This window comes from Chelonia mydas, chromosome 3, assembly GCF_015237465.2.
Source record: "Chelonia mydas isolate rCheMyd1 chromosome 3, rCheMyd1.pri.v2, whole genome shotgun sequence".
Classification (NCBI taxonomy): domain Eukaryota; kingdom Metazoa; phylum Chordata; order Testudines; family Cheloniidae; genus Chelonia; species Chelonia mydas.
In genome coordinates, this window is record NC_057851.1 from 43,113,428 (window position 1) to 43,132,412 (window position 18,985).

Below are 18,985 nucleotides of genomic sequence, written 5' to 3' on the forward strand. Positions count from 1 at the left end.
TGGATTAGATTGCTATAATAAAACCACAAATCCAGTGATTTCTAATCCATGATTTTTAGTGTCTAGCAAAGCTATGAATTTAAGCTCCAGGCTTGTCTTTTGAAAATGTTGTGCAGCTTTTCTTTGAGGATTCAGAGGTCAGATATGGAGTGATTGCATTATGAAAAGTGTTCAACCACAGGTGATATGGTGTTTTTGTCTTTTATTGTTTTTCTGTTCAAATTCATTTGAGAGCGTAGTGATTGTCTCATTTCACCCACATAGTTGTAATTGGGGCCTTCAGTGCACTGGATGAGGTACACCACATGTTATGATAGGCATGTGTAGAACCCATGGGTCTTGAAAGACATGTTGTGTGGCGGGTATTGGTCATCTTAGCAGGGGAGATATGTCTGCAGGTTTTGCACCTGTTCTGGCAGGATCTGGCACTGTTTTGAGTTGTTGTGTTCTGGTCTGGGGGAGCTTACTTCTGATGATGATCTTGGTGAGGTTAGGAGGTGTTTTAAAAGCCAGAAGAGGGGGTTCAGGAAAGATTTATTTAGGATGTGGTCCCCATCCAGTATGTATTGTAATTGTTTGTTTGATTTCCCCCTATGATCATCTACCGCCCAATGCTGAAATCCATATGGGCTAGCACTAAGGTTCCAGCCTGATTCATTTGGTATTATTAAAGACTGTATTCCTGCTACCTATGCAGTGAAGGTCTGAATCGTTACAATATGCTTCCAACTCTGAAGGGGTAAAAATATTTGGATTTTTTAAACACTTGTTTGAAAAGGTTTAAATATATTTTTATTAATGTTAAGATAAGCTATCTTTTAGTCCTTATGCCAGACATTTCATCAAAAGAATTGAAGCATTTCTATTGAACCCAACTTAGTTGGCAAGGAAGCATTATCACCAATGTTTTGTTGATTTAATCTCTACCCTCTTTCTTCCATTTAACTCCGGGTGTCATATGGTCTAACATCAAATAAAGTTGTTCATTCCCACTTAAAGCAATGGATCGATCATCATACCCATAAGTCAAAACAGTATACTTCAATGGAATATATTTTTATGTACTGCCCCCAGACTGGATTTAGGGGGAAAAAACCTGTAGACCACTGAATATCATCTACCACCTGATAACAAGAATTTTCCTTCATAGTTATGCTCTGACTCCTCCCCCCCGCTGTCTCCCCCCCGCCCCCCCAAAAGACGTCTTATATATCCTCCCTCCTAAAGTTATCACTAACTGTTACAAGGTACACTTACATCCCCCAAAATCATGTCTACGCATGACCTTTAAGCTGTCTCCCTATTTCACATTGTCCTCTAGCTCAACTTCTAGGTCCTCCTATCAAAGCTGTGAATTTTTTTTTTTAATCCTTTGTATTGAGTTCCTGAAATCCTGGTTAATTGAAGTCAATGGCAAAACGTCCATTAACGTCAGTGGAGCCATGATTTCATCCTTGAGTTCTCTTGCAGCCTTTGTATGTGGCAATAATGTGAAGGTCATCTTGGGATGAAAAGTATGTCCCCATAAGTATATGGGCACAGCAAATGTGTATGACTATGCCTAATTATAAAGTAATCAGGGAAATGTGTACTGGTTCATTGTACCACTTTCCAAGGAGGAAGCTCTAAGAGTGTTGATATGAAAAGAGGTTTTATCAATTGATCTTAGGATGTAGGATATCCAAAGTAGAGAAGATACTAGTGATAGGTTGTACTTGGGGTGTGTGTTTAAGTTAGGATAGTCTTATGTCATGCTATTGAAACTTGTTGGGAAGGCTAAAGAGAGGAAGAAAATGAGTTGGACTAGGCGCAAATTTGGTGGCTATTAAATTGAAGGCAGCAACCTTACTATTTAACATTATTGGTAAATAAGGTTACATTCAGTTGAGCAGTTCTATTATACCCTACGCCTGTTGTTTTTGATTCACTTCTATTTTGTAGTTAATGATTTGGTACAGCATGCATATAAGATGTAGTAAAGACTAGGATTATTTATTTTGAAAAGGAAAAGTTGGAGCATTAAAAATGATGAAAGGTATGGTAAAAATGGATCAAATTTAAAATCAGTAAAAGTTGATTTATGTAATCGGTAATGCCTAGGTAAAATTCATTACCATGAGAGGCAATCGAGACAAATACCATGGCTGGATTTTAAAACGGGTGTAAATAAGTTTATTAAGCAGCTACCCAAGTTAAGATGTTGATATGGCAGAGTCATCAAGGCTTATTCATCAAACTGCTTTAATCATTGAAGGGGTCAGGAAGAATTTGTACCTGTATGTAAAGCATTGTATAATTTACCTGGTACATTATAAAGAATTTGTTCACCTTCCTCTGAACCATCAAGTATAGCCAATGACAGAGGCAGGATATTAATTTAGATGGACCTAATTTTACAATTTCCTTATCGCCTGAGAGCTTGGGCTAAACTTCAGTTCCACTGGAGTTTGCTTTCAAGTTATAAATTCCTTAAAATAGGATAAACAAATAGTTCTAATAAGCTTACAATATTCTCAAACCGTGGGATTTTACATCACATAAAATAGAATAATTTACTTAAATTCTGCAGATGTCTCCCCTAAAATATTTATATGTTCTAGCAAATATTCATCTATCCCCAGAGCAGTAAGAGTGTATGCTTCTTTTTTAGACTTTACAATCTTAGGGCTAAAGACTGAATTTTCACTTTTCTTTGGAAAGTACCTTGCACGCTGTAGTGGCTACAGAAATACAAAAAATAAAATCCTCAAAACTAATAGGAATGAACACATGAAGTGGTTCCGGGGGCGGGGGGGAGTTAGTCTTATTTAATAGATTTTCTTAGCAGTACTGATTTTATAAATATAATCTTAAAACAAAGGCAGGATGCATATTTCCACATCAAAGATTTCTGAATCAGTTGGGTTTTTAATTTGTATTATGTTCTTTTGAAAGGTGCCACTTTTATAGCCATGGAGTTCAAAGTCAATTTTATTGGCAGAAAAGGTATTGCAAGGTAATGTGAATGTGCCAGTGTACCTCACCTACTATTCTGAAGATACCAGTTTTAAGGGGTGAGAAGGTAGCTATCTACCTGAGATTTCAGTGTATGGACTCTGAAATCCATTTTGCATGTTGTTACTTTACAGACCTCTCCACAGGGAAATGGACTGGAGCAGAATTACACGCAGAGTACTAAATGGCCTTCAAACATGGATAAACTTTTTTTACTTACAATCTTGATTGGCAATCTAGGCTCCCAACCTGTAAACACTCATGTACTCAACTTTACTCATGTGAGTAAACCCCTTTGACTTCAAGATCAGTGCCCTCGAGGTGAAATTTAGTATCCTGTTACTAACTACCTGACTGATGCAGGCTCCTATCTATATCTGCTAAATGTAATATTTATTTTAAAGATAGTAATTTAAATATATATTTCAATAATTTTGTGTTTTAAAGATCAGTCCTTCAGGTTGGAGAATAACAAAGTAGAAAAATAAAGATGAAGAGTAAAGAGAAGGAAAGGTTAAGTTAAAGAAACTACATTGAGGGGAATAAGATACTTTAGAAGGAGTTATCAAAATTTTTAGAGATTACAGACAAAGATAGCTTGATTTTAAAAAAAATTAAAAAAAAATCTTAAAAGCCTAAGGAAAGAGATGCGCCATGTGAGTAAGGGGAAGACACAGGGGCAACTGCTTAGTTTAAAATAAACACAGTAGATTTACTGTGTGAAAGTCTGCTTCCAAGGACACGGATTTCTTTTCATTTAGTAATTTATGTGAAAATTGAAAAATGAGAAATGGCTAATTGGTGGTGTATATAATTGGATCAAATTCCTTTAAAAGGATTACATTAAAATGAAAACATATCAGTATATAGGACTTTCTTTAGCACTCTTTACTCAGGTACAACTCCCCTGGACTTTAAAACCTCAAAGATACGAATGCCAGAGTTACGGACTTACCAGTCAACCAGACACCCTCTGGAACTGGAAATAGCGGAGACCAAAAAAAAAAAAAGGCAAATACTTAACTGCCTTGGGGCTTTAGCCAGGCGCAGGAAGGTTAGGGCTGCAGTTGCAGGGTGAAGGGGGGGATCGGTGGTTGGGTGTGTCAGGGCTTCTGATCCTCAGGGGCACGGGGCTTCAGCTCCACAGCTCCTTTCCCAGCTTCAGCCCTGTGGGGGCCACTGGGGCTTCAGCTATGAGGGAAGCACCGGTTTTAGCCCAGCGCTTCCCCCATAACTAAAGCACCTGCGCTCTGGTGCTCCCCCCCAGCTGAAACTGGGAGCGGAACCATGGAGCCACCCCAAGCCCTGGCGCCCGCCCTCCCCCCCTGCAGAGCAGAACCAGGAATGGAGATGCAGGGCTGAAGCCCTAAGTCCCGGCGCCTCTTGTAAGGCTGAAACTGGGCGCAGAGCCATGAGGCTGAAGCCCAGAGCCCTAGTGCCCCCCAGTCTAAAGCCCTGGTGCTCCTGAGGGTCAGATGCCCTAACACCCCCGCCCCACTCATGGCTGAAGCCTCAAACGCTCTCCCCCACCCCTCGGGGGGCTGAAGTCCGTAAAGTCTTGTTCAGAGTTACCTCCATTCCCGAGGCGTCCGTAACTCTGAGGTTCTACTGTAATGTTGGTTGGAATCAGGAAAAACAGATATCAGGTTTAGACAGGCAGCAGGCGTCTTCAGACAGATGCCACACACAAATAAAGATATTAACCTCTCAGATTACAGCAAACTGGGCATGGGTGCGCGTGCACGTGTGCACATATTTGATGTATTTTGTGAACAAACTGCTTGATGGCTCAAGGACCTAGCAGCTGTGGCACTATGTGGAAACAAAACTTGATTATTAGTTTTTGTATTATGGTGACATTAGTGGACTGAGGATCAGGGCCATATTGTATGAGGTGCTGTATGAAGGTCCTTGTCCCAAAGAGCCTAACTTCATGCATTGTGAGAAGTCGGTGGGACTACTCAATGTGTAAAGTTGAGCATGTGTGTAAATCTTTTTAAGGATCCAGCCCTAAAAATTGATACTATTGGATGATATGCAATTTGAGTTAAACTCTGTACCTTGCCTAACAGGTTATGATGAAATGATAAACTGAACAGCAACCATTTAAGTGTTTCCTACATGTACAAAACACTAACATATGTCAAATACTGAACAAAGTTTCCCATTCAGGGAAAAGGAGAGGTTCTGGATATACTTGCCACAGCACCAAAATAAGACAACAAGGACTATTTAAATTCAAAAATTGTAAGTGACGTGACTTTTGAAATCATATAATGTTGCCACTCTCACAACTTCATTGCACAATATTAGATTGTTTTCAGATACACTGATGCATGCAATTAGTTGAGAATCTCAGGTTTCCTTTTCTTTAAAAAAAAAAAAAAAAAAAAAAAAGTTTCCAGTCTTCATGGCTGTGGGGAAAAACTTGAAAATGTGATTTCTAAAGGTTCAAACACCAGAAGGCAAATGCAAGGATACCATTTTTTTTAGTCTCATGATTTTTAAACCAATGTTATTGTTTTGAGGGACTTGACTCTCAATTTTTGGATGTTTGGCAACACTGAATATAAAATGGAGCAACTTAAAACTTCAACAGGTCCCAGTTTTATGCCAATGAAGAATGAGAACATTTTCAAAATCTCAAAAAAAATTCCTGTCAGGAAAACCATTTCCCACCTCGCTCTATACTACACTTATTTAATTCTGTGTTATGATGAAATCTACTGATAATGCAGTAACATAGGTTTACACAGAAATTGTTTATAAGCAATGGGAGGTCAGAAGGTAGTATAAGAGGAACAGATGAAAACATAAACAGTAGTGCAGCACTTTGGCAAATAAAAAGAAGTCATTCTGTTTCCTGGTCTGTATGGCAATCCACATCATAAACAGTAGAAAATTGTGTTACCATGTTGATTATCTAGAATATATATATATATATATATATATATATATATATATATATATACACCACTTCTCTTGACACTTTATTTTATGCATTGTCAATACAAAACTGACTCCGACTGAAAATGTAGGGGTAGTGTAAAATAAAATTGAATTTGATACCCTAAGAAATAACAAAAATGTATTTTCTGTTCCCTTAATGTCTTCTTTTTTCCCCATCTGCAGTACACAAGGTGAATTTATTTTTCATTTTTAACATAGCTAATTCCCCATTCTCAGAATCTTCAGAGTATCTTAGGTCTTTCTGTTCAGATATTTATTGCAAAACTAAATATTAAAATATGAGCCCTGCAAATATTTTACAGTCAAGTATATTTTGCATTCTAAAGAGTTTGATTGTAATTAATCAGAAGGATGATATATTTTGACTATTTTTACACACAATTTCAGAAGTTTGGTTTTTTTAAAGAAATAGGTGAATCATGCTATGAATACTTATACTGGAAACAATACAAAAGTAACTTAAAATGTTTTTGAATTTAAGCCATGTTATTAAACTCTCTAATAGTCATAAATCAGTTTTCTCTTGTACTGTTAACAGGCACATTAACTTCTGTTTTTACAAGCTACATAGTCATGATCCCATATATTATATTTGAAGGTGGAGTCAAGACCAAAGGCCAAAAAGTGGGACCACAACAGCTGTTCACAGAGCCTCCATAATTTTACTGTAATGTTTGACTGCTGTAGTCCAGTGCTTACATATTCAGTGGTTTGCATCTCTTCTAACATTTGGAGTTGTGAATGCAAACTTCCTTTGCTTTTAGGTATCTCAAACACGCCAACCTACCCTCATTTCATTACAGCAGTGGAATTTCATGTTACATAATTTTCCTTGTAAGATAGATATATCAATTCACATATTAGTGTCTCCAAACATCCCCTTTTTTAATCTTTCATTTTGTACAATTTTTCTGATAATATTTTTGTAAGTTCCATATGCACTACAGAAAAAAGCTATGAGAATTCATTAGATATTTTTTCTCTTTGTAAATATATGGCAGCAAGATTAAATCCTAAAGCACTCATTGTGCTGTTGCAACAAGTCTGAAAATTTAAACTTGTGCTGTCAGTCAAATGCTTTCAAATTGTCAGTTTGTCCACCAGTTGACCGTGATGGTTTTCTTCCAAGACACTATTAAATTGTGGGTGTATAAAAATCAGATGAGGATATAAAATATGTAAAGCTGCCAAGTTCCATCCAGAGGCTAAGGGAGATTTGAGAAGGAGTGTTGAAGTAATTAGTGCAATCATTTAACACACAACCGTTGCCATTGTCTAAATATTTGCCAAAAATGGACTTAAGAGCATACCACACTAACGCCTAACATTGCCTTGGAAACTCAAAACACAAAAATATGCATTAATCCAGCATCACTCCTGTGGATGCTCATTGAATTTTTGTTTTGTTTTGCAGGTTCTTTGGCTCTGCATCCAGGCATTATCTGTCTTCCTAATTCTGTTGTCCTTATAAGAACATAAGAATGGCCCTACTGGGTCAGACCAAAGGTCCATCTAGCCCAGTATCCTGTCTTCTGATAGTGGCCTTAACTGACTCTGGTACCTCTCTCAAGTGTCCAACGTTTCACACAGTTGCATTTTGCTCAGGTTTTGTAGGCTTTTTCCACCATACTGCCACATCTCTAGACCTGCTTGCACTGGTGGTTCTTGCCAACTGTATGCAAGCTGCAGAGCCCACATAGCTTCTTCTTTGCCAGTCCTGCCAGCTATCCTTAGAGCCATCGTAGAACTCCTCCCTTAAGCCTTGTCTACATGGTGAAGTTGCACTGATTTAAAATTGATTTTGGAAACTGATTTAAATTAAGGTGGTGCAAAACCCCAGATTCCTAAACTATTTAAAATAAACTGAAATAAACCTGGTTTAAACCAAAATAAATGTATCCACACAGGGGTTTGCACCAATTTAACTAACAGTATGTCTACATTACAAAAAGGTGTGTTCTTAACTTGCATGAGCTAATTTGGCAACTCAGCTTTTAACTCTGGTTAGCAGCTCAAATTTAAGGGGTGTTGCAATGTCTTCACTGCTATTTTAACCCAAATTAGCTCACCAGTTAGCTAATCTGAATTAAGAAAACACCTTTTTGTAGTGTAGATATAGCCTCAGTTTAAAGTCGTATCTTTTAGTTAAACCAGTGCAATTTTCTTATGTAGATAAGGCCTCACTGACTGCATAGCTGGGCTGGCTGAGCCCTAGTGAGTGTGTTCACCCATGTTGGGCAGCTTCTGCCTGCCTACAGCATTCTGCCACCACTTACATTTACTCTCCCACATGCAGTTTCTTAGAGTAAGGTAGACTGCCAAAATGGCTTAACTGCTAGGCCTTTCTCCATATGAGAGGGCTGGGCTGGAGGGAACTGTGGTCTGTGTAAAGGGACAAAGACTGCAAGGTCTGCCTTTCCTCCTTTCCCATGCCCCACCTCACCCTCAACCACTGATGAGCATCAATGATTTATTGGGCTTTCCTTTATTGGCAAAGGATTTATGGTCCTAAGATTGTGCTGGAGAGTCCTGTTGGTGAACTGGCAGGTGCTGCTAAACTGAGGAGGTATTTACAGCAAGAATGCTCCAGTTGCTTACAGTGTTCCCTCTCATTTTTCCCACCCATGTGCGGAATGAATGTTATGTGCACCAATATCTCAAAAATATTCTCAAAAGAGAATTGGAGTGCAGGGGTGTGAGGGCTCTAGCTGGGGGTGTGGGCTCTGGGGTGGGGCCAGGAATGAAGGGCTCAGGGCTTGGGCAGAGGGTTGGGTGCAGGGGGGTGAGGGCTCCGGCTGAGAGTGGAGGCTCTGGGGTGGGGTTTGGAGTGCAGGAGGGTGCTCTGGGGCTACGGGGGGTGGAGAGAGGACTCCCCTCAGCGCTGTCTCCCCTCAGCAGCACCTGGGCTTGTGGGGGAAGTGGAGCCTCTCTCCACCGCTGGGGGGGCTTGTGGAGCTGGGACTGCAGGATAGGCGCCCCTCCCCTGATCTCAGCAGGTCTGCATTGTGCAGGAGGTCAGACTGGATGATCATAATGGTCCCTTCTGACCTTAATATCTATGAGTCTATGAAGTCTGGGCTGGGGGAGCGCTACCCTGGCCGCACCTGGGTCTGGGCTGCTTCAGCCACTGCTGGGTCTGGGCTGCTCCGGAGTTGGGCTGTGGCAGGTCCAGGCTGCAGGCTGAGTTGGGACCAGGGGAGGGGCGCCTCTCCCGTGGCAGGTTGGGGGCTGGGCTAGGTGGGGGCCGGAGGAGGGGCACCCCAGCTGCAGTAGGTCCCTGGGCGGGTTCCTTGAGTGCCTGCACAGTGGCCGCACAGCTTACAGAGAACTTAAGTTGCTTATACTGTCCTGCTGTCCTTGTTCAGTCAGGGTACATTTGAAGAGGCAGCTAGCCCTGTAATGTGTTAAATACAGCGGTGTGCTGATACATACAGTGATTTTAACTGTTGCAGCACAGTTAGTGGAAGTAAAACATCAGGACAGTAGAACCTCAAAGGTACGAACACCAGAGTTCACTCCAGTGTCTACCAGACACCCTGTGAAACCAGAAGCCCTCAATCAGGCCTCAGCACGCATGCACGCGCACGCACACACACACACACACACACTACTGCCTCGGGGCTTCAGCCACTGGGGGGTTGGGGCTGCAGCTGCAGGCGGGTGGGAGTCAGAGCTCTGGGCGGATGTGAGGGCTCAGGACTTCTGACCCTTGGGAGCACCGGCGCTCACGGCTTTAAACTGGGCGGAGCGCTGGGGCTTGTGGCTTCAGCCCTGTGGATCTGTTCCCAGTTTCAGCGGGGGAGGGGGAGCGCATCTGGGATCAGGGCTTGAGCCCTGTGGCTCCACTCCCAGTTTCAGCCCCACGGTGCGTTCCGGGGCTCAGGGCTTTAGCTACGAGGGGAATCATAGAATATCAGGGTTGGAAGGGACCTCAGGAGGTCATCTCGTCCAACCCCCTGCTCAAAGCAGGACCAGTCCCCAATTAAATCATCCCAGCCAGGGCTTTGTCAAGCCCCAGCACTCCCCCCGTAACTAAAAGACCCGATATCCAGTGCCCCCACTACCCAGCTGAAGCCGGGAATGGAGCTGTGGGTCTAAAGCCCAGAGCCCTGGTGCTCCCAGGGGGCAGAAGCCCGGAGCCCTGGTGGACCCCTAGGGTCAGAAGCCCCAGCTGCGCCCCCTGCCCTGTGCCCTGACCTCCCCCCGAACCCTGAGGCTGCCGCCCCAACTTCCCCTTGGTCCACCCTGGCTGAAGTCCGTAACGTCTTGTTCAGAGTTATGGACCATTTTGGAGTTATGGACAACCTCCATTCCCAAGGCGTCCATAGCTCTGAGGTTCTACTGTAGTTTGTCTACACTAGCATTCCTTTGTTACCTCCTGAGTAGTCCCACCTGTGTTATCAAGGGTACTTTTTGGGGGGGTTTTGTGTTTTGTTTCCAGAGAATAAAGGTTAGTGTAGACCAAGCCTTTTACTTTTTCCCAAGCAGTTATGCTGTGGCATGTGAGCTGTTGCACATATGCAGAGCTGTTGTGTTGTGTATGTAACAGAGATATGTTGAGGCAGAACCTTACGGTATCAGTAGCATTAGTTTAGTTCTGTACTGTTCATGTGGAAATGAGGGGTGAAATCCTGGCCCCGCTGAAGTCAATGGTAAAACTCCAGTTGGCTTCAGTGGGCCCAAGATTTCACTTGAAGTGCTTTTTTTTCCCCCCACAGAGTTCAAACCAAGTAATTCAGCTGAAATAATTTCCACATGGACGAGTGATAAGCTGCCATTAGCAAACATGAAGAAAATATTAGTTTAAAAGACTGGTTACCCAATTTGGATTTAAAATATCTTATTTGCTAGATAAATTAGAGTTGCAGACTTTGGGGAACACACTACCTTTTTTTCTTCTGCACTATTAGGAACTGTTAAGGTGTAGATTCCACTGGTTGAAAGTCCTGATTTGAAAGCTTCGGCACAGTCTTTGAAACGGATTTGTTCTTCTTTAGCCACAAAGTTGTTCTTGGCTGCTAAAAATGAAATAAAGACATTGAAGGGATATAAAAATAGATAAATAGCTCTGAGCTCAGGTTCTTTTCTGAGAGAAAGTTACCATGATGTAATAGTAATTAATGATGTAATGAAGTAACAGTATATTGACTTTGCAGTCCTGAAGTAGGTTTCTTGCCCTGCCCCTGCTGGTGGAAAGCACCAGAGGAAATTAGCTTAACGTGCTAGTGATATTTTGCTGCTTCATATTCAGCTACAAACATACCTGCTTGACAAGTATCAATTCCTTTATATCTATTTGCATGCTTGAATAGAATAACATAGGCATATTTTTTCCATCAGTTGCGCAGTTTCAACTCATCAGAGAATTTGATGCTATCTGTATTACAAACTGATTACTAACATGTACAAAGATATCTGTACAACTATATGCCTTTGTGATAATCTTATAAGTGAGCAAATGTCTTCAGATGAGCAAGATGTCTGAATCATGAACGAGCTTTTTCTTAAACTGAAATCAGTTAGTACAGTAGCTTTTGATGGGGGCAAATGGAGCTGGTCTACACCAGAAACCATGTTCTTTTTGATGAATTAGAGTTCAAAAACATAGCCTCTTAGCCAGTACAGCAGTATGTCCTTTGCTTGCAGAGATGGGTCTCTCCATAGTATACACATATCTGGGGTTATCCGTAACTGTCAGTCAGAAGTTTCAGCTAGTGTGCAACATACAGTCTCTGCACTCAGCATGAATGCTTCTGTGTGTTCAAGGGTGAAGCTGAGGGCATTCTCAGTGAGGGTTCCTCACTTCTGGAATTTGTTGATGTAAAAAAAAAAAAAATTACATCTGTGCCTATGCCTGGCCATGTTTTAAAGTGCAATCTAAAATGTATCTTCTTGTTTGTTGATAGAGGGTTTGGAATTTCCTGGCATTTAGTCGACTAGCTGATATCTATATTTGACCGTTTTGCGGTAGATACTGTGTTGGGGCAGTAGAATATATGTTCCCTATTTTTGATTCAAAGAGAGGAACATGCCCACACACTACAATGATAAAAACCCTGTAAATGTGTGTAAATAATACTTGCATAATTTTTTATTATTTTCAGCTTGTTTATCAATTTACCTGCTTACATAGTTAGTTTACTTCAAATATAAAAAGAACACATTCAACTTTATAATTGCTTTTCCACACTCTATTGTTTGTAAGCTAGCTTAGAAGCTTTCCCTGTTGATTTTTTCTTGTTGGCAATCATTATTTTTTCCGCTCCAGGTTTAATGGTTCTGTAGCCAACATGAGTTTGACTTGTTTACTTATTTGTTCACTAGCATAACAGATAACATCAGCAGGAATGTGCACAGCTTCAGGAATGATATTCAGTGAGATACTATCAGGTGCTATAGGGCTAAAGTTTGGGGGTTGTTTTCTTTTAAAAAATTGACAATCCTAGATATGTCTTCAAGATTTTTCAAAAAACAATGTTTTCTTATTTAAAAACTAATTGCTTGTATTTGCAATCAGACTTTGAAGCATTGTGCCTAGTCTTGAGAAATGCAAAGAGAAATTACTACAAATCAGCTAAACTAGACTGTTTTCATTACTTTCTATATTGCATTCATCTTAGATAGAGAAACAGAGTAAAATTTGAAAAATAAGGTTAGATTTTTAAACTCTTTTACTTTCAATAATAAAAGATATTGGTAATTAAGGAAAAAATCTAAACATAATTTGAATGTCCTTTTTAATTGCTGTAGCAGAGCCAGCATTTAAATTTATATGTTCCTTGGTTTTTTGGTGGAGTCTACAAAGTTGGTGCCAATGTTTGTTTATTAAAGAAAATACTCTTAAACAGTTTTAATTTTAATTTAACAATAAATATTTAGAATACACTGGAAATTCTTTTTGAGCTGCAACTTTTCAGATAGGTAAAACTGTAAGCCCAAACTATTTATGGTAGCTAAAAGTTATAAGCAAATTTGGGTTCTGTGGAGATTGTTGAATTGAGAATACTGAAGTGATCCACACTTTCAATTGTACGGAAAACATTTGTTTTAAATTGTATGTGTGGGGCAGATAATTTCAGACATTATAAATTTAGAGGCTATGCATGCTGCACTGTATTCCCAGCCCCTGTCAATCTAAAGAACAAAGATTCTATAGTCTTACTTGGAAATAATTTGCATATAGCAATAAACTTCAGCATCTGGTCAATGCACCCTTTCCCAAGTACTGGTAAGGTAGGACGTGGAGTGCACAGATCTTGCCAGCTATGGTTAGCATAGGTGGGTGAGGCTGGGGAATATCAGGTGCTGAGGTGAGTGGGGTATGTGGGGAGGGGTTGGGAAGTCTGGATGGAGTTGTCAGGGCTGTAGATGTATGATGTCTGTGGGTGGGGTCTTGCTTGAGGGAGCCTTGGCCTAATATTGAGCCCCTCTTCTTCAGCTGCCTATCCTGCCAGTTCCTTCCTTGCTCAAACATGGAGAACTGAAAGGAGGAGACCGACAGGTTGCTGGTGCCAACAAAGCTTGTGCCCACAGTGATCCTCAGGAAGAGAAACTACAACCCCTGCTGGCAGCCCAGCTGGATGTGCAAGGATCCAGCTTGGATGAGGGTTGTTTGACAAAGCTGCCAGATGTTTGTGCCATGTTGAGACTGTGTGACACTTGGCATCCCTGTTGAGTTTGACTACTGGGAAACGAATATATGGGGTATTTGTTTTGTTTTTTGGTGGGGGAGTGGGGGAGAGGGGTTGTGACTAATGGGCTTACCTCTTCAGGATAAGTCTTAAATTGTATAGCGAGTCAAACAATTAACTGATGCAGGATTTTAAGACAATACAATACAATACATAAAGGCATTTTTGAGATTCTAAGGTGGGGAGAAGATAGAACAACATGTAAGGATACACAAAGTTAGTGAGTGCTACTCAGTTGATATAGTAGTGTTTATACTTCACTTACAGTTTGGTGTAGCTATCATAGTAAGCAAGTTGTGAACAGTCTCCATCAGATCATGTTGCTGTTTTTGCAGAACTGAATTGTTTACCGTAGCCGTGACTAACTGTTTCTCTAGTTCTTCTATTATAGAATTTTGTCTGGATACTAGTACTTGAAGTTGATCTTTTTCATCCTTGATTGACTGAAGCTGAAATGTGTGCTTGTCTTCCATATCAAGGACTTTTTTTTCTAGAAAGCTAATAAAAAGAATATAATTAGGGTAAATTCAGCATTTCTGTGTTTTTAGCTGAAGACTATTAAGCCTGTTATAGAAGTTATTTTCCATTTTAACATATTTTTACTCTGACATTTTTCTAAGTGGATTCTGCAGAGAATGTTATACATGCAGTGTCATGCAGAACACTGTGAACTGTATTTAGTTTGACATATGCTTTGTTTGATGCATTACATAACTATAATCTATAATCTAGAAGTCAAATAAATGAACAACTTTTCGGACACTCTATAGTATGCTCCGTATTGCCAGTTCATGCACCACAACAACTCTTATGTGTTCCACAATACTTCGGTAGTATGAAGGGAAAGATATTTTTCTTTCTGGACTTGAAAGGAAAACAATCTCTCTTGAGGGTAGTAGGAGAATCAGACATGAAACTGATTTAAACCTAGAGTAACTATTCTTTATGGTTATTCAAGTGTCGCGAATAATACTACTTTTCTCTTCAGTAATTTAAGGAAAAGCTAGCCTCGGAGACCTTTATCATTAGAATAAGTGACCCATTTAAAGATCAAACCTATTCAACTTTCTATTTTCTCTCCAGTTTTTAAATAAATACTTCTTTGGCCTCAACAAATATAAATTGGTTCTGACTGTTATATTTGGAAAAGCTATGAATATACAGTTACCTAAAGTGTGCTTGCTACTTTTTCCAGAATTGGAGAGGTAAATGGTTAGAAGGATGTAACTCGTTCTGATTCTGGTCAAATCTTTAGTAGTGTTTATTTAAAACATAAGTGTTTTGAGTTTGGTGGGTTTTGTTTTATTTTGTTTTTTTAAGCGATAAACTGAATGCTGGAAAATTAAGAAATAATACTTCCAATATTCAGATCATTCTTACATGTTTCAGTAATGATGTGGTGATCTCAGGTCTGGTAACTGTAGTCAAAAACTATAGTGACATTTTAAAATTTAATATTTACTTTACTCCCATTGGATAAATATTCTTGTTTGTAGAAAGCTGGTAGATAAAGTCTTCAGGAAGTATACACAAATATAACAGGGCAGTAAACACAAATATCAAACCATGTCTGTCCAACTTTCTTTCTGATTGAAAAATATGATTTTGATCGTAGACTAAAGTATTCTGCTATTGCTGCTTTTAGATTCATGTCCAAATTGTTTACTATTTGAAACAAAAATAAACTTCTGAGGCTTGACAGTTATGCTTCATTCATATTAGAAACTAGTTTTGTCCCCCTTGTAACATCCTTCAGAGATGATTAATATGACAATGTGGTGAATGAAGGTGGTTAAGCAAAAGCTATCGCACCTTTGCTGGCCAACGATTGGATATGGAAGAGGGCAGGGATAATGGCTAGATTTTAATCCTAGCTTTCAGCAGATTGAATGGTTGAGAGCCTGGGGCCTGAATAGGATCATCTCCTCCACAATATAATGGATTAGAAATGGTAGCAGTAATCTTTGGCAGTGATCTGGCTGTGCACCTGGATAGCCCTGTGCAAACGGACAACAACACAACTTTACTTTTAGCTGAGATGAGACAAGGTTTGATTGGGTTAGGCTGGATAGTAAGTAGCTGCAAGCCCCATTCCAGAGCCTGGCAGCTGCGACACAACATCATCCAAGATCGCCTGATCAGAACCATCCTGCCACCCATAGGGAAGGTTGCCATGAACTACACCATCCCCAGAACAAACAACCAGCTGTAACCGGACATCGTCATCACAAATGAGAACCGGAAGATGATCATCGTTTTGGATGTCACAGTGTCCTTCGAGAACAGGACCCCAGGCTTCCACAACGCCCGAGCTCGAAAGGTAGAGAAATACACCCCTCTGGCCGAAACCTTGAGCGCAAAGAGTTACCAGGTTCAGACACATGCTGATCATCAGAGCCTTGGGTACATGGGACCTTAGTAGCCAGCGAGTGTTGAGAGAATGCGGAATCGGTCAACGCTATACTCGGCTGATGCGACAACTCATGGTGTCTGACACCATCAGATGGTTGAGGGACATTTACATAAAACACATCACTGGACATCAGCAATACCAGGAGGGATGAGCTGGAGTTCCGATGAGAAACACAGTCGGTAAAGTATCTGAAATACTTCCCTGATAGACTGTACTTTCTAAATGGACAACCTACCCTAAATTCTCAATTATTGAGGGACAATCTTCACTCATCGGTATATTCGCTTTCCACAACCAACTCTCTGTACAACTTCTCGCGAGTGATGTACCTGAATACTTGGATGTTAATATCTAAACTGTATTCTTAAATTTATTCATCTAAATTTGGGTTATTGCTGATTATGCACTATATGTATCTTATGACTTTTAAAACAAACTTTGTATTTGTGGATAAACTAAGCAATATATCCAGATTTACAGACACTCTTTTCTCAACCTATGTATTATATCATTTTTTAACACTAGCTCTAATAAAAATTTTTAAATCTGTCCTCTAATCCTGTGTCTCGCTCTGGTGGACCTAGAGAAGAATTTATATCTTGGTTGCAGTTAGCAGGTTCAGAAAGTTTGTCAAGAAGTGTTCAATTCTGACAAGTAATTTTGACTCTAACTGGAAAACGCTTCAGTGCCAACTGTTCTATAAAACTCAGGCCTGACAAACTCACTACTACTAATGCACCACTTTCATGGTACTGATTCATAAACGGTATTTTGTAGGATATCAAATGAAAGCTGGTGACATACTGGTCACTAATATCTGTGTAAAATATATGTACTGACACTGTATGAAGAATTATGTATACATTCTGAAAATGTTTTGAAGTCTGTATCAAAGCAGAGTTAGCATGCAGGTTTTCTGCCAGACCCATATTCACCTATCCCTGTCTCTCATGTAAATTAAGCATAGTAAACAAAACACAATGGGAGCTATGTTTGCATTCCATGTTAACAGAGACTTGTGAAGTCAACAGGAAAAGAGTAGACAGGAAAACAAGCAGTGGGGGGGCGCGGGGAAGAGAGAGAAGAGTTTTATCTGGGGGCGCACTGCGAAAGGATATACTTCAAAGGTTTACTGGACTATCACTGGTGGACAAGTAAGACATTTTGTTATGAGTCACTGAGGGAGAAAATGGAAGGGTGCTTTTTACATCCATGAATGGCCAATCCCAGCGACGTGGGTTGGTGACGCTGGGAAAGATTGCTTTAGGTGACAAATTACTTTAGACGGGGATTTTAGCCTGTTAAAGTTAAGTTTAGATGCTAATAACCATGTTATACTTTTGGTTTGTGTGTAACTATTCTGTTTCCAATACTCTTACTCACTACTCATTTGAATCTTTGAATCCCTGTGCTTTAATAAAATTATTCTCATTTTTATTATAAATATATTTCAGTGCTGTAGTATTAAGCAGAGTGTGAATCCTCAGTTGACTCAAACAAGCTGAAGTATGCCGTTCCCTTTGGGGACAGCAAACCTTATCATTTCTGTGAGTGTCCAGTGACAAGAATACTGCAGGGGATGATTTTAGAGGGGTTCAGATGCTGGGGTATATCTTTTGTTACCCGCAAGGCAAAATAAGGCTAGCAGAGCCCTGAGGAGATTATTCTGGTGGGTAACAGACTTGTGTTGTCAGGGAGCTGATGAGCAGTTAAGCACAAGCAAGTCTCTCTCATACTGAGGCAGGGAGGGGGAGTAACAAGGTAACTCTCAGTCTTGGGCACCCCAAGGAAGTGTCACTGTGACTTAGGCACTTAGGAGCCTTTTGGTATGTCTACACTTAAACTGCTACAGCAGCACTAGTGCTGTCTGTATCAGGGTTTAGTTCAGAATTTTTCATACCCTTGAGAGATACAGCTATGCTGCTATAAATTCCCAGTGTAGACCATCCCTATGTCTTACTGTAAGTCAGTAGGACTTAGGCTGCTAAATGCCTAGTCATTTTTGATGATGGGACTTAGGAGTTTAAGTCACTTAGGGTAAACTTTTCAAAAGTGCCTTACTCAAGAACAATCTCTTTTCAGATAAAGATATCACCTGTGACTTCCCAGGACTGTTTAACCAAGATGTGGTTTCCTGTCTAACATAGGTTAAGATCTTTTAAACCTAGACATCTTTACTTGGCTGTGCCCTTTATATTTAGGCTGGCTGGTGGAGAGAAGGTGCAACCAAGCTTGTGTGTCCTGGCCCTGCAGTGAGCTCAGAACTGATGCTGGCCAGCTGGGGCTTTTGGACCCTGCTGGACCAGTGGGCTCTGCAGGCCATGCAGAAAACAAGGGGCTGATAAGATGGCTCTCTGCCTGTCGTCTTATATGTATTGGATTGAATAAAGCTGTGGCCTTTTTATCCAAACAAGTGTGCCAGTCCATTTATTAGTTGTTGGCTACTGTGTCTCCAAAGTAAGATACCATTCTAACAAAGGATCTGTGTATTCATTATGAGAACTGTCATGACATGACAGTTGTTTGGTTTCCTCTTTAAATGCAACATTTCTCTTGCAAAACAATGGCATTAAAATGCATTGCTGAGCCCATTTCAGCTCCTTTCTAAATAACATTCAGAGAGGCAGAGGGAGAGGTATGACAGAAAGTGAGCAGGCAATAGATTGGGCATGTGTGGCAATGTTTTTATATGTAGAATTGTCAATCCTAGGATATTAGAGAGACCAGGTGGGTGAGGTAATATCTTTTATTGGACCAACTTCTGTTGGTAAGAGAGGCAAGGTTTTGAGCTACACAGAGCTCTTCCTGAGGTCTGGGAAAGATACTCAGTGTCGTAGCTAAATAGAAGGTCGAACATAGTTTAGCATGAATAGTTAGCATGTATTCTAAGGGACCATTGGAGATAAAGTGGCCAGTT

General features: G+C 40.4%; 2 protein-coding genes across 16 annotated transcripts in view; one reads left to right on the plus strand and one right to left on the minus strand.

The window, feature by feature from the left end:
- MCPH1 (microcephalin 1) overlaps nucleotides 1-18,985 on the plus strand; it is a 224,524-nt gene that overhangs the window by 117,918 nt on the left and 87,621 nt on the right. The window lies entirely within an intron of this gene.
- Nucleotides 1-18,985, minus strand: part of ANGPT2 (angiopoietin 2) — a 104,660-nt gene that overhangs the window by 21,036 nt on the left and 64,639 nt on the right. For 2 of the 3 annotated variants that reach the window (XM_043542356.1, XM_007055048.4), the window contains 2 exons: nucleotides 13,921-14,153; nucleotides 10,852-10,982 (listed from right to left, as the gene is read on the minus strand). In XM_043542356.1, the coding sequence (XP_043398291.1) occupies nucleotides 10,852-10,982; nucleotides 13,921-14,153 (364 nt within the window). The remainder of the gene's footprint in view (nucleotides 1-10,851; nucleotides 10,983-13,920; nucleotides 14,154-18,985) is intronic. The other variant, XM_037894198.2, reaches the window with a different exon arrangement.